We start from the raw sequence: 17,128 nt of genomic DNA on the forward strand, positions 1-17,128 counted from the left end.
TGTTTTTGTTTTGTAATGGTGATGTTGTTTACCTTCCACATACATAACTTATCCAGGTTTCAGCCAAATATACATGCATGCATATCTCCTTCTTTCTATATATCTACAAAGAGAGAGAGAAACAGAGAGATAACAGGGTTAGAAATAGTAAAATCGGTGTTCCATTGACTCCTACACTAAATGTGATGGCTGATCCATAGTACTATTGTTCAAGTGTTGAAATGTGGTCCATTGAAGGTAGAAGTGATTAGACTGATATGTATGGTGTTGTGTGTGGTAGTTGGTGGACATTGTTGCTGTAGGGGAATGTTGGGCTTCACGCCTTCACCCTTCACATGTAATCTGATATTAGGTGTATTTGGGAGGATGTTGGTATTACATATGGCATGGCATTAATGAGATGAATGGAGTTTTTGCATAACGAAGGGATGAAAGAAAAAGGTTTGGCTGCAGCTTTAACTTTGTTAGGTGAATGGAAATATAATTATGTTTTGAACCAATTACATTGGGAGCAATAAATTAATGCTTCATTGAAGATAGATCCATGTCTTTCACCACTATGTTCAGTAGTAAATATCAGCTGTATCAGTATGAGTATGATGTTTGCTATTGAAATAAGGCATTTGTCACTATTAGGTGAAATCACCTTCAACAATTTGTTTCCTCATGGAAATGTACTTTTGAGCATTTTTTTTGGTTATTAGCTTGTCGACAAATGCTTCCTTCAATGAATATACCCAAAAGAAAATATATCTGTATATGTACATATAATAATAAAAAAAAAAATACATATATATATATATATATATATATATATATATATATATATATATATACAGAGAGAGAGAGAGAAACATATATAAAATATGCACATGGGTATACGTATGCACGCACGCACATACACACACGTGCACACACATAGACAGACAAACACATTCAGAATGGGTGATTTTAAGCATTATTTTTCTTAATTTTACTTTTTGTTTTATTTACAAATGTATGTGTTTTGAGTTTGATTTAGGTTGCAGGTGCTATGTGATTTGATTAATACTGTATACTTTGTGTTCCTATATGTTTGAGTGGGTTACTTTTCCCTTTTTAGCAAATGGAAGAGATTACCTGATATTTTTATATATAGGTTTGAATTTTATGCTGTGGTTGGATTCGGTGTTTTATTGTGTTGAATGTCTGAATCATTTTTGTGGGGTGTTTTATGTTTAGTTTAATTTATTATGTAGGTTTAAAACCTTGATATTTTGGATGATTTACTCAGCTACAGATATATTTTTAGTTTGTAGTATATTTTTTTATTATAATTCATTTGAGGATCCAAGATGAGGATAAACGTGTGATATAGGGAAATATTGCCAGCCCATCTATCTGAAATTTTGTAAATAATTCTATGTCATTTGTGAATATTGATATGATTTATACAGAACTGTATATTATGTACTGAGCTACAATGTAACCACAGCATGCCTTGCTAACTTGAAAATAAGTTGTAATTAGATTGACAAAAGAAAGAGATCAGGTCTCACGATCCACTTCAAGGGTATTTATTAGCGCTTTCATCACATAAAGAGACTTCTTCAGATAAAAACTCCTTAAGTCAGTACCAGGAATGTAAACAGTGAAACAAAAAATTATGAAAACAAAATAGAGCTGTTCGTGCACTACACACTACGAATAAGTTACTTACGTTAATTAGTTACGTTAAAATAAAATTGTATACATAATTCATAGAGTGTTTTGAGTTTTTAGGTTTTAGTATGAATTATGTATACAATTTTATTTTCAACGTTTATCAAATGCAATTGAACAGCTTGTTAATTAGTAGGTGTTGATTATGGTAGGTCATATGACCTTTATTTAAACACCAGAGACACAAGGGAAATGTATCTGATGAAGTTTAGCTGTCAGCTAAATGAAAAGCACTTCAAGTAACTTATTCATAGTGAGTAGTGCATGCATGGCTCTTTTTTTGTTTTCACAAGTTGTTTTTTCGCTGCTTATTTCATTGTTAGTGCAACAAAAAACTCAAGTGCTACGCCGCCTTTTAGCTGACTGTAACACAAGTGAAAGTGCTAATAAATACCCTTGGAGTGGATCATGAGACTTGGTCTCTTTCTTTTTGTGCATAATTCTTAGTTGGTGAGCTGTCGTTCTTCATTACTTTTAATTAGATTGCCTTACGATTGTGCTATAAAAGTTCTCTCTCAGTTCCAGTGTAGCCGACACAATGTCTAGAGCTAGAAATTTTTGTATTGTCTTGAAAGAGAAGTAATTACTATGTTTAAAAATGTAAAAAAGTGTTTTATTGTTTTACAGCTTCCAAGATCTGCAAACATCTGAGAGATATGTATTTTTAACACAGATATGTTAAATTCTGTTAGTTTCTCTTTTAGCCTGGGAACTGAAGTCAGGTGACAAAAAGTGATGCCATCCAGGGCATAGTATCACTTTTAGCTATAGATAGAAATATAGTAAAGATTAGTTTAGATGTTTTCTATATTTATTTGAGGCTGTCCTGCAATGCTGTTTTAAAATATTTCCTGTGATTTTGAACTCTGAAGTAACTGTATTTGTTTACCATGTATTGTTTTGTTCTTTTATTATTTATTATTAAATATATGTAAACCAATCTTTGTAGCTGATATTTGTGAGACATATTTAAGCTCTTAGAGTACTTGCATATGTATTTGGTGACACTGTACAGGCCACTCCTAAATAGCCTTGCAAGTCTTGGTCAGATTACCATTTGGATAATAGTAACATTACTCTGTAGGATTGGACACCCTTTGTAAGGGCCTTATAGTAACTGATAAGTAGGGGTTGGTGGCAGTGGAAACTACCTTATAGTCTGGGCAGAAGGGGGCATATGTTGTAAAACTGTACCAACCTTCCCCAGGTGTGTGTGTGTGTGTTTGTATATAAATCAGATCTCAAAGTGTGTGTGCCAGCTACTTGGGCAGGGACACAAAGCACTGGTTGGACAGAGAGGGTGCTGGAGGACTTGGCTTGGCCCCTCAGCTGACATCTTAACCCTATAGCTGTGTCAGTGGGGGAATCTTATTGGGGATCTGGAGAAAGAGGTAGAAACCAGCCCCAGACTGTGATCTCTGTGTGCTCTGAAGGAAAAATGCACTTTACTGTGTGTGTACTTGTCTTCCTCCCAGTGTGTATGACCCCTAGCTGTTGCCAGTGGTGAGGATTGAGGCTCCTTGATTATAGAGACAGTGCAAAAGCATCACAACATGTATTGAAGATGCAGTTATTGATTAGTATTTTGATATGGTCCATTACTATAACATCTCATCAGATTTTTTTTCTTACAGATGTCATAACAGGAGGTGCTGAACGTTGGGCTTCTTTGGCTGGAGGTCTTTCTAGTAATGAATTAGTTGATGTTCTCCTCAGGGAAATAGCAGACAAGGGTGTTAAGGAGGAAGAATACATTAATGGATTGGTATGCTTGATTTAATTTTCATATCTATGTCTTTGTGAAGGGCAGTAATGTGTCTGAATGTAGACTGCTAATTGTAGCCTAAGTAACAGCATTTTGGTTCTTTTTAAAAGCTTCTATACCATATAAACAGAACACCCATGCATTTTAGGGGAGTGCACACCAACTGTTTGTATTTAAGAAACCATGTCTTAGTAACTTACAAAAGATTATTGTCATCTGACTATAAAATGCAGAAGATTGCTTCTGTTTATAAGGCAAAACTGAAATATCCAGTTTTATTTTGCCAAACAAATCCATTTAAATACTACACAGGCATGTTATAACTCATGAACTCTTTTTGTGGAAATTAGATTTATCTTTTGTGATGCCACATTCCTATTTCTTTATTAAAAACTACAGTCATTTTAGCACTGTGATTGGCTGTTAGGGGTACATTTCAACTATCCAGTACACAGGCAGAATTTAATTTAACTGTAGATGTTCATCATATTGATCACTGCTCCAGTACCCTAAACCATATGGGTTATATCCTGCCAAGGACATAACACATGACCAGCTTCCAAAGTTTTAGGGCACCTTCCACATGCCCAAACCATTAGACAGCTCAACCTGAGCTATTTGAAAGTCAAGTTTGGGTACCAAACCCTTCAGAGCTTTCCTGCCACCAAAGAGAGAGCTCCTTTGAGGATCACAAGACTTAACTGAACTTTTAAACAGGAATGCACCTTTTTCAGTTGGTTTAAAAGTTGTTAAAAAGTTCCCATTGGGGGAAAAAAAACACTCCACATTAAAAGTTTGTTGTTCATATGTACTTTCCTGGTTAGAAAAATATTTTTAATTATGCTTTTGTAGAGAAACTGTGTTATTTTACTTTTTGGGGCTGGTAAAATGTGTTAAAGATCTTTTTGGTACTTTGAAGTTTTGCTAGTGCTGTTTAGTTTCCCCAGGAAAGAGAGACCATTTTTGGCTTTAGCATTTTACGAACCACCAATCATATGGGTTAGTCCTTCTTCCAGTCACAAAAATAAAACATGAAGCATACAGCTTTTGCCAGCACACCAGTCTAGTAGTTTGTCTCAGCCACAGGTGGGTGACTTTGCTGTGGCCAACGCAGGTTCCTCTGATCAGTCATCTTTTTCCCCAGATTCCTCACGTGTAGCATCTACAGCCATTGTGGACTGAGGATTAGTCATATCCTCTGTGGTTATTGGGGTCCCCACAGTGGACAAAGTAAAGCTGCTCACGTTGATCTTGGGATAAGGGACAGGGAAACTACCCCTGTTAAGTCAAAATGTACCTTTCCCAGGGGAAGAGGTTGGTGCTTTTAATAAATATCACACAAAGAATGTTGAGAACAAGACTTTATAAAACGCAAAGCTTTCGGGAATAACCCTTTCTCAATACTGAATACAAACATACACTAAGCAACTGCTTTTATACAAGCCAAAGAGTCATGTGACTGCAGCCAAAGTCACATGACATATTTAAAATACATTTCAGAAAAATATATTTGATAGAAACTTTAAAAAACTATTAAAAAGTGTATATACATATATATATATACACATACAAGTATGCATGTAATACACTATTCTTTCTCAAGTATATGAATACAAAAATACATAGAAATACATATAAACATAAAAGTGTATTCCAAAATAGTGTATTACATGCATACTTGTATGTGTATATATATATATGTATATACACTTTTTAATAGTTTTTTAAAGTTTCTATCAAATATATTTTTCTGAAATGTATTTTAAATATGTCATGTGACTTTGGCTGCAGTCACATGACTCTTTGGCTTGTATAAAAGCAGTTGCTTAGTGTATGTTTGTATTCAGTATTGAGAAAGGGTTATTCCCGAAAGCTTTGCGTTTTATAAAGTCTTGTTCTCAACATTCTTTGTGTGATTTTTTTTGGATTATTTGCAGCTCGATTTTTTCCATATTTGCTATTCTGCTGGTCTGTTGAGTAACTACATCTGGTAGCCTTTTTGCAGCCTTGTTACTTAACATTGAAAGTATGGAATCACTACAGTCTCTGTTTATGCAAGAGGTGAATCCTTTGCTGGATTTTGTTCCTGTTATGGCTCCTGAGAATGGAACGCAGGTCAACTTGGACAATTTCTCTAAAGGTGACATTGATACTTTCAATTATAAGACTGCATTATTTGAACATAAAGTAGGTTCATACAAACGTTTCCAGTGGCAGAGGTTCAGTTTCTCTGCATATCTTAAAATGGGGATAGTCCCTCGGGGACTAAGGATACTGAAAATGCCATCTTATGGGAATGTGTATCCCGAGTTACTCAAAAGATGGCAGCAAATGAACCTGAAGCTTAGTTTAGATTACATGTTACTAATGAATGAATATTTTATGTCTGTTGAACAAGAACTGAAGACTGAAATTACTAAACTAGATGAAGAGTTGAAATCTCTCACTTGTTTTTCAGAAATGTCTTTAAAATATAACTCTTTATTTAGTAAAGGCCGTGAACTAGATGACAAACTCGAGTTAGTTAAAAAAAGAAAACTTTCTCGAGATATCAATGACTTCCGGTTGGGTCACATCTTCTCTTGGCCAAGGAATGACCCAAGAGAACTAACATCAGAAATACTTGGCAATAATAATAATAGAAAAGCTTTCTCCACCACTTCTATTAGAGCGCTGGATGTTTTTCAGTGTTCTAATTCAAATTTGACTATTGGTGCCAATTCTATGGTAAAGGACACTGCCACTTTAAACTCCATTGAAGCTGCAGCCACCGCCTCCTCTACTAACGTCAACACTGACGCTGTAATGGCGCCTGTTATGGATACATCAGCTACTGCCTTGAGTTCGGTGATAGATGCGCAGCAAGCAATCAAAAAAACTCACCAGTCTACTTTAAACTTCATAGAGAAACGGTTTCAATTAGAGAAACCGGAACGTGTGCAGGATTCTCTAAAAAAAAGGGAACCCTCTTTTTCGAAACAAGAAACCCTGTCAACGAAGCACAAGCACGACAGTCCACTGAGGCAAGGCAAGAATGCCCGCAAACAGTAAGAGGTGTTTTAAACCTCTCCTCTTTTGTTTTGAGTGACTCTCATGTGTCCCTTCTTTCAAAGGGGTTAAGCTTTATACCTATGGTTAATTTAGACTTGGTTGGCATCATCACTGATTTAAAAATGTTCGTGAGAAACTTAAATTTGAAACTCTTGTTTAATGTTAACACTGATTCCAGCAGTATTCTTAGAAAACGTAGTACTTTTATACCTGTAAATATACCGATTACTACTGCCTTTTCTAATGTATGTGAAGCTGATTTTAGGCAACAATTCAATATTCATGATAGGATGTTTACTTATAATGTAACTTATGAACAACATCTTGCACTGCAGAATTTAAGAAAAAATGATGATATCATCATTAAACAGGCTGATAAAGGTGGTAGTATTGTGATTATGGATAGGACTTGCTATAACTTATCAATGGAGAAGCTATTGGTAGACCAACTGTTTTTTTAAAAAATTAGTCTGCTAGATGTTAAGAAACATATTACTGATGTTAATTTATTCATATATGATATGCAGTTTAATAATAATATTAGTCTAGAATTGTTTCATTTTTTCTCTGTACCATGTCCTATTACACCTCAGTTGTATGGACTTCCAAAAATACATAAATGCTTGTTAGATCCTCCTATGAGGCCTATCGTCTCTGGTAATGGATGGGTCACCGAACCTGTTTCGGTGTACCTCCAGAAGCAATTATTTCCTTTTTTGGAAAAATGTAATTTTGTTATTAAGGATACTGGTGACTTTCTTTTTAAATTATCAAAATGGTACTATAGTGAACCACGGAATTTAGATGATTTCTTATTTGTTACTTTAGATATTGTTTCATTGTTCACGGTTATCCCTAACTTATATGGTGTAGAGTCTATAAGAAAGTTTTTGACTGTAGATAAATCTCTAACATGTGACTCCATTCAAAATATATGTCAACTATTGGATTTAGTACTTAGTCATAATGTATTTATTTTTAATCAACAACCATATTTGCAGGTCAACGGGGTTGCCATGGGCACCCCCATGGCCAATACATATGCAAATCTTGTACTATATCAGTGGGAATTGGATAATATGCATGATGGTAATAACTTCATAGATGCACGCATTGTGTTTTATCAACGTTTCGTTGATGACTGTTTTTTAATTTGGAATGGCTCTAGGGACAGTTTAGAACAATATCTTATATATCTGAATAATACTACAGCCTTTTTAAAATTTAAATCAACTATTACTAGTAAAGAGGCTTCTTTTCTTGATGTTAGTATCTTTTCTGATAATGGAATTTTACATACATCTGTTTTCAAGAAAGAGACATATGTAGGTAGATATGTACATGCGGAAAGCATGCATGCCCCTCATGTTTTTTGAGGTGTGGTTAAGTCTCAATTCATTAGAGTGAGCAGACTCAATACGGATGACAATATTTTTTGTGAACAGTTAAATGATACATTTAAAGATTTTCTTGATTGTGGCTATGAAATGACTGTTTTGAATGAATTAAAAAATTATGTTTCTATTAATAGAGACTCACTATATGTTCCATATTTTAGGAATCCATATCCTGTAAATCATGATATTACAGCAAGCTTAACCATTAATCCTGGTGTACAAAGATTTAGATATGTAACTAGTTTTGCTAGTAAGGTTACTCTTGTTAAGCGTACAATCTATAAGTATTGGCCTATTTTAATGGCATCGCCTGAACTTATGAAATTACTAGGTGATAAACCATTTTTTAGTTTTAGAAATATGAGAAGCCTCAAAAGCATGCTATGTTACAAGGATTTTTATTCTCCTTCCAAATTGGTTTTTGATAGACCTATATGTTCTGCATCCTATTTTGGTACTTACCCATGTCATCACTGCTCCTGTTGTTCTGACTTGGTCAATGTTTTGGAATCTACTAAATATGTGCATATGAAAACACATTATACATATAATTTTCATATAAAAGCCACGTGTACTTCTACCAACGTGGTATACATGGCATCATGTATTGCATGCCCTGCATACTACGTTGGTAAGACTACACGTAGACTTAAGGACAGGATCATTGAGCACAAGTCAGAAATCAGGAGGCAGTGTGCTCAGAATGCTTTATTTAAACACATTGAGACTTGTGGTGATCTACACAAATTTAGATTTAGGGTTATAGATTTGGTTGTTCCTTCGAATAGATGTGGTGATATTAATAATTCACTTGAGACTAAAGAATATCAGTGGATAGTATGCCTAGGAGCTGATAGTCCCCCTGGCATTAATAGTACTGTCAGCATTAAACCTATCCTTGTTGGATTACAACGCAATATGAAATGAGTATTTTATGTTTATATGTATTTCTATGTATTTTTGTATTCATATACTTGAGAAAGAATAGTGTATTACATGCATACTTGTATGTGTATATATATGTATATACACTTTTTAATAGTTTTTTAAAGTTTCTATCAAATATATTTTTCTGAAATGTATTTTAAATATGTCATGTGACTTTGGCTGCAGTCACATGACTCTTTGGCTTGTATAAAAGCAGTTGCTTAGTGTATGTTTGTATTCAGTATTGAGAAAGGGTTATTCCCGAAAGCTTTGCGTTTTATAAAGTCTTGTTCTCAACATTCTTTGTGTGATTTTTTTGGGATTATTTGCAGCTCGATTTTTTCCATGGTGCTTTTAATAAACCTGTTGCCCCAATTTTCCTGTCAAAAAGAGTCAGAAAACTAATATTTGTCTACCCCTGCACAAGTCTCCCTGGGCACAAGTGGTTTATTAGGTATGGCTCAGGGTCGAGTTCAGGCTATTGATCATTCCTATAAGGTGGTTTCTATTAAAAGAAAAAGGGATTCCCCTTTTCCTGAAGAGATTCAATATTCTGAATCTGGACAGGAAGATGAAGGGGCAGATGCAGGGTTTTCTCCTCAGATTTCTGATTCAGACTCATGGGAGATCAGGATATCTGATTTCCCCTTCGAAGGATTCTGTTTCTCTGAGACTCTTTCCAGAATGAGCCAGTGTTTTCAATGGGAGAACACTGAGGTTTCTCAGTCCCTCAGAAAATGCTATGAGCTGTTACAAATGTAATGTTCAGAACCTTCACCCACCCCTTTCAGTGTTGTCAGCCTTGGAAGATGTGTTTGTCACAATGTGTAACTTCCATGATAGTCAGCCTTCTGCTCCTAAGAAAACAGACAGATTGCATAGAGTTCTTCAGTCTTTTAAGTTTCTATGCAATCATCCCACACTTGACGTAGCAGCTATAGCTGTGGTAAATCCAGCTGCTGCTAAATGTTTAGTTAATTCAAATCCTTCCCTTTCAGACAATGGTAAAATAATCGATTATTATGGGGAAGAGCGTATGCTTCTGCAACTTTGATTTTCAAAATTTTTGAATTGTCAGGCACATATATTAAAGTTTATACTTACTGTGAAATTGTGAGGACTGTTTTATCTACAGCTGCTTTTTTTGAAGAAAAATCTGCTTTGAGTGGTTTAGTTTTTTCCACTTCCTAGGTCACTACTCATTGCTTAAAGTGTGTTTATGATTCTGTAACTGATACTTCTTCCAGGGGTGTGACCTCTGATTCTGTGTTGAGGAAGTTTGCCTGGCTGCATTCCCAGACCTTCCCATAAAATGTAAAAAAAACTAAAATTTTACATTCTTCTTTTGAGAAAGAGAGTTAGTTTTGGGGCCTTCTCTACAGAGGCTATCAAAAATGTGATGAGAGGGGTAAGCTTATTCAGGCAATCTCTCAGATTTTTCAGATATCCTTTTCTAAATTTTCCAAAGGATTCTGCACATCCTTGTCCAATTTCATCAAGAAACAAAATAAACAGTCTCAACAAAATGCTGGTAAGCAGACATTTAAAAGAAATGGCAATGAAGTTTCAAAAAGAAAGCAGGAATCCCCCAAAGCGAAAGTCAAACAAGTCAGAATGACTATTTAAGGGACCATGTCTCCCCTCCTACCCTGACAGTCCCTTAACTCTTCCAGAAAGTCTGACTCTCAAGCTCTCTTTTTGGCAACAGATAAATTAGTTAAATGTGTTCTGAAGACGATTCAACAAAGTTACAGATGGCAGTGGGAGGAAATTCCTCCCTTTAAAGGCGTCATTCTTCATTTACCAGACCAATCTTCTCTATTTTCCCCTGTCTTACAACATATGTTGTCTGAGGGAGTAATACAGACAGTTCCTGCTCCCCAGCTGGGGGAAAGGTTTTTAATCAAGGATGTTTTGGTGCCAAAGAAATAAAATGCCTGCAGACCAGTTCTAGATATTTCTTTCCTAAATTGATTTGTAATAGTGCCCAAGTTCAAAATGTTGTTACCTCAAAACCTGCTATCCATTTTTCCTATTTAAGTTTTTTGGTAACACTAGATTTAAAAGAAACTTATCATCACATCCCTGTTCATATAGACTTTAGGCATTTCTTAAGGTTTTGTGTGTCTGAGCCCCAGTGTCAGTTATCTGCCTTAGCATTTGGACTAACCACTTTATCAAGAGTATTCACAAAGTGTCTAGCCCCAGTTATAGCTCATTGCAGGCTATATGGTATCCACAAAGTGTCTGGAATTTCTCTCTCTCTTGGGTTAGAGATCTGTTATACAAGTTGGGATTCCAAGAGGTCATTCAAAAGTCTTTTTTGACTCTATTACACAAGACTGTATTCCTGGAGTGTCTGCTAGGCACTTCAGTACAAAGAGCTTTTCTTCCACGGGAAAAAAAATAGATCTTCATCAGGGTTTTCCACTCTGAATTTAGTCTCCGCAAGGGAGTACCTCAGAATAATGGGTCTTATGGCATCTATGACTATCATGATATCGCTAGAAAGACTCCACATAAGAGATGCAATGGTATCAGAAGTCTCTTTGGTCCCAGCACCAACATCCATTATCTTTTCAGATTCCAATTCTGAAGACATCAAATATCTATGAATCCAGGTCTCCCCTTTTCCTCTTCTGCTGCAAAGCACCACAGACGCTTCGGACTTTGCTTGGGGAGCAGTGTCAAAAGGGATAAGTGTGCCAGGTATCCGGGACAACAAAGACAGGTATAAGCACATAAATATAAAAGATATGCTAGCTCTTATCAAGGCACTCAATTCTCTGAATCACCTCTAGTCCCTAGAACCCTCTTCAAGTTATTACAGACAATACCACAGTGATGTGGTACATCAACAAGCAAGGGGGGACTAGGTCTTATCCCTTATACAGACTAGCCATGTTAGCTTAGGATGTAGCTTTACAGAACAATCTCACTCTGCAGGCATCTTATATTCTGTCAGAGCAAAACTGTGTAGTACACAAATTTTGCAAGACAAAGACAGAACCTGAAGAATAGAAACTAGATCAGGGGCTCTTCCAAGACTTCATTCATGTTTGGAGAATTCTTCAAGTAGACCTTTTTGCCTCCTCTCTCATCAATCAACTGCTAAGAAGACCTGGAAGGCAGATGCCTTTTCTTTTCCATGGACAAGAATGTTCCTGCACTAATGGAGGCAAGAAAACCTGCTACTAGAAAATCAAATCATATATTAGCAGAGGATGTTTTGTAGTCGGTGCCAACAACATAACTAGTATACATTAAGGGCTAGTGTTTCTCTGTTTTTACAATATTTGTGTAAGTTACTATCCTATAGCCTGTCTTACTCCTATATCAAGTTTCATTTGTCAGTCCTTTCAGCATGTCTGCCCATATATTCACCTTTTTCAGTGCTTTCTCATGTGAAAATGTTTTTGAAATGGGTTTTGCATAAGAGACCTCAGTGAAAACTGGTGACTCTTCCTTGGGATCTTCATTTTTGCTAGAAAAGCTAACAGTTGCTATATTTGAACCAGCTCATCAGGCTGACTTGAGGTTCTTAACATGGAAAATTGTTTTACTGATTGCTCTGACCTCTGTAAAAAGAGTATTTGAGTTGCAAGCTCTTATAATGTGTCAGCCTTACTTCATTTTTTACAGAGACAGGGGTTTCACGAGAACTAGTCCTTTTTTATGCCTAAAGTGTTATCCAAACTATCCATCTCCCTGTTTTCTTTCCTAAACCTAAAAATGACAGAGAAAGGATACTCCATACCTTGGATGTCCACAGGCAACTTGGGTACTATCTTAACAGAACAAAATCTTTCGGATCTTCTGATTAGTTGTTCTGTAAAGCTACATCCTAAGCTAACATGGCTAGTTGCTCAGCATAATGCATCCGAGATTATCCAAGTGCAACTAACTCTGGGCAAGACCGCAATCCAAATTGTAGCTTGCTACAGATCCCCCACCATGCCCCAGGATTTCCACTCCTCATTTCTTAATACACTGGAAGATATTAAGGTACAACCTAACACCCTAATAATGGGTGATTTCAACTACAATACCATTAACTGGGAAAACTACTCATGTACCAACTCTTGTGCTCAACGTTTTCTGGAATTCATAAATTCCAATGGCATGGATCAACTTATCCACACCCCCACCAGGGGCAGCAATATCCTAGACCTGGTTATTACCAACATGGGCAACCGGTGCTCCACACCAGAGGTCAATTCCTCGTTGGTCAGATCCGACCATAAGCTAATCACCCTAGACATCCACATCCCTCCCCCACCCCCCATTAGGGAAACCACAGTAAAGACAGTAAAGACAGAAGTGGCAAACTTCATGACACCCATGCTGACGGACAATAGTGGTATGACTGCTGAATCCTACACAAATGCACTTTATAAGCACTTACATGAGTGCATGGATCGTGCAATCCCTAACAGAACCAAGATGCTATCCTCCAAAAAAAGGAATCCAATGTGGTGGTCCCCTGCCATAAACAAACTCTATAACAGAAGAAAGAAACTGTTGCAAAAAAGAGTAAAATCCCATGATTGGAGAAACTCCCTGGTCAGCTTCAGTAAGAAGCTGAGATCCCTCATAAAATCCTCCAAAGCTAGTTATGAAAACAAAATTGCCACTGACTCTAAAGACAACCACAAAGCATTCTATAGCTATGTCAAGAATCTCAATGGCAACACTCAGATCTGCTCTGAGTTACAGCACAATGGCACTAAATATACAGAACCAATGGATATTGCCAACATCCTGGCAGATAGGTTCAGTGCTAACTTTACCCCTCTGTCATCCCCTAAAGGGCCCATCTCTATACCAGAAGAATGCAAAGTTCCTGTAATCACGGCTGCACAGGTAAAAAGCACACTATCCAAAGCCAAGAACACAGCATCCATGGGACCTGACGATATCCCAGGCTGTGTTCTACATGAACTACAGAACGAACTGGCACTACACCTAAGAACCATGTTCAATCATAGCCTCACCTCAGGCTATGTGCCCACTGAATGGCGCACAGCGACAGTTATCCCACTCCACAAAGGGGGAGCCACCACAGACCCTGGAAACTACCGCCCCATTAGCTTAACGAGCCTGGTCTGCAAGGCTATGGAGCGTATCATCATGGAACTTATAAACAATGACATTGGTAATCTCCAAACTCAGGACCCCACCCAGTTCAGATTTGTAAAAGGCAGATCATGTCTCCTAAACCTGGTAGACTTCTTTGAAGCAGTCACCAAAGCCGTAGATGAGGGTAAGGTGGTTCACACAGCCTATCTAGATCTCACCAAGGCTTTTGACACCATCCCCCACTCTGGAATTATAGATAAACTCACTAAACTAAGTATAAATCCCTGCGTCACAAGATGGGTTGCCAACTGGCTCACTGACAGAACCCACACTGTGAAAGTAGCAGACTCCAAATCCAGCTTCAGATCAGTGACAAGTGGAGTACCACAGGGTTCAGTCCTGGGTCCTCTCCTGTTTGGTATCTACTTCTCTGAAGTACAGGCCAACACAGAAGGTCTTTGGCTAACGAAGTTCGCAGATGACTGCAAACTAGGAGCCATAATCAAAACTCCAAAAGATGTGGACATCCTACAAAAGGGCCTTGCTGAGACAGATGCCTGGTGTCAAAGCCATGGCCTCAAGCTCAATGCCAAAAGTGCATTGTCATTCCTTTTGGTAAAAACTCAGTACCCATGAACTACCACATAGGTGGTAGTCTACTTAACACCGAAAGTGTGATAAGAGACCGTGGGACACAGGTGGACAGTAGTCTCTCCTTTGATAATCACATCGCCACAGTAGTCAGGAAATCCTTCTATGTGGCACACCTCATCACAAAAGGTTTCTCATCCAGGAAAAAAGAGGTCATTGTTCCCCTCTACTCGTCACTCATTAGACCCATTATAGAGTACAATGCCCCTTTTGGTATGTACCTCACGAGACATCTACAACAACTGGAAAGGCCACAGAAATACCTCACAAAGAGGATTACCGGCCTCAAAGAGATGCCCTATGCAGACCGTCTCAAAAAACTGCAGCTTTACTCTGTTGCATATCGCCTACTCAGAGGCGATCTCTGTCTAACACACAAAGCTATGTCAAACCCAGAGCTTTTAGACATGCTCCACTTAAAGAAATCCCAATCCCTATGAGCTACACGCTCTAAGGACCTAAACCTCATCACCACAATAAACAGAACATGCTGGAGGGATAGATTCCTGTCCCAGAGACTTCCCATACTCTGGAACAAACTACCTATCTATATCAAACAAAGCTCCTTATTAGCACTGTTCAAGAAAAATCTTGATGATTGGATGGGAGATAGGAAATTCACCCCGGGCATCACTTCTGTGGCTCTGCTCGACAGTGGCACAGGAAAATAATTTTCTTGGGTGGCGAAAGCCAGGGTACCTTTGGCTAGGCTTATATAGGCCCTAGGGCCAATAGCCTAGTACCTACCTATGAACCTATTTCTTGTAAAGGTAGGAAGAAGGGACCACCTGTGTCAATGCAGACTATTTCCAAAATGTTTTTCTCAGGCTATTAGTTTTTGTTATTCTTACCACAACAAAACTATTCCAGGCAGTGTCAAGGCACACTCTACAGGCAGAGTTTCTTTGAGAACTAATGCTGCTTTTATGCCTAAAGTGGTATCTGAGTTTAACTTAAGCAAAACTATCCATCTCGCTGTTTTCTTTCCTGAACCCAAAAATAAGGCAGAAAGGATACTCCATGCCTTGGATGCTTATAGACAACTCAGGTGCTATGTTTCAGATCTTCAAATCAGTTATTTCTTGTCATGGTAAGAAGAAGGAACAACCTGTGTCAAAGCAAACTATTTCCAAATGGTTATCTCAGGCTATTATCTTTTGTTAGTTCCACCATAAAAAAACTATTCCAGACAGGGACAAGACTCACTATCAGGGCCTTGGCTTCTTCTATAGCCTTTTGGAAAGAGTTGGATTCTAAAAGTATTCTAGAAGCAGCAACTTGGTCCTCTGTACATACTTTTTAAAGCACTACAAGCTTGATTCTTTCTATAGGTCTAGATCAAGCCTTGCTAGGACCATTCTCCAGTGGCTCCTGGACCCTTACCCTCCCACCTCCCAAATATAGTAAACTAGGATAATTTACCTATATAGCTTTGGCTACTGCAGCAGTGATCAATATGATGAACATAGTACAGCTGTGTAAATAAACTTACCATAACAGTAGATATTCAAATGACCATTGCTGCAGTAGCTGGTCTCTCCCTCCATCTTCCTTATTTTTTTGGCATGTTGTTTATGCCAAGGTGTGGACATTTATTTATTATTCCTAGCATTGCCCTTTCAAGGTTTAGCCCCCCTCTCTCTCTGTTGGCATGAAAGATCTGAAGGACTTGGTGCCCAAATCTGTCTTTTTATTCAGCTCAGCTCTAGCCGACTGATGGTTTGGGTGTATGGAAAGTGCCCTGAAGCTTTGAAAGCTGGCTGGCTGTTATATCCTTATCAGAATATAACCCATACAGCTTAGGCTACTGCAGCAATGATAATTTAAACAGCTACTGTTATGGTAAGTTTGCTTACTCAACTGTAGTTTCCTTTTGTTGTTTCACAGTGCAAAAAGGCAGCCTAGGGAAGCAAATAAAAGTAATATTTTTGTCATACTAGTCACTGTGATACTTCTTATTGGGGCTGCATTTGAATCACAACTTCCTTCAGTTAAAAACTAAAGCAGTCAGACCCTCCCACTGAAAGTGACCACCCCCAACATTCTGATACAGAAATTCGTATTGCTGAAATTGTACCATGTTTAATTTAGTTAGCTTGGTTTCTGTTATGTAGGCAGGTAGGGTGCACATTGGCACAACAGTTACACTGCTTCTTCCTGGTTTGCTTCCGGAAGGGGATGTCATTGGTTTGGATTATCTGTACCTACCCTGCGTCCATGTGGATTTTGGCAGTGTCTTCAGTTTCCTTAAACATCCAAAGACAAGCAGATAGATTAACTGGCGATCATCTGAAACTGCCAATAGGGGTGTGGTCTGTGTGTGTGTGTGTGTGTGTGTGTGTGTGTGTGTGTGTGTGTGTGTGTGTGTGTGTGTGCGCGCGCGTGTGTGTGTGTGTATGTGTGTGCAGCATAAATTTTCCCTCCTAAAACAGAGTTAGGAGATATAAGAAGCAGTAAAATGAACAAAGTATGCTTTATATGAGTAGAAAAGCATTTGAATTCAGAAAAAAAGAGAACCAATGGCATCCTCTAGGCCATTTACCATCCTTATTGGAAA

General features: G+C 37.7%; 1 protein-coding gene across 2 annotated transcripts in view; it reads left to right on the forward strand.

The window, feature by feature from the left end:
• The window catches only part of TSNAXIP1 (translin associated factor X interacting protein 1), a 1,644,878-nt gene that overhangs the window by 1,210,171 nt on the left and 417,579 nt on the right, over nt 1-17,128 (forward strand). For both annotated transcript variants that reach the window (XM_044081465.1, XM_044081466.1), the window contains one exon: nt 3,336-3,466. In XM_044081465.1, the coding sequence (XP_043937400.1) occupies nt 3,336-3,466 (131 nt within the window). The remainder of the gene's footprint in view (nt 1-3,335; nt 3,467-17,128) is intronic.

This window comes from Protopterus annectens, chromosome 8.part0, assembly GCF_019279795.1.
Source record: "Protopterus annectens isolate FY-2018-M chromosome 8.part0, PAN1.0, whole genome shotgun sequence".
In the NCBI taxonomy this organism is placed as follows: Eukaryota; Metazoa; Chordata; order Ceratodontiformes; family Protopteridae; genus Protopterus; species Protopterus annectens.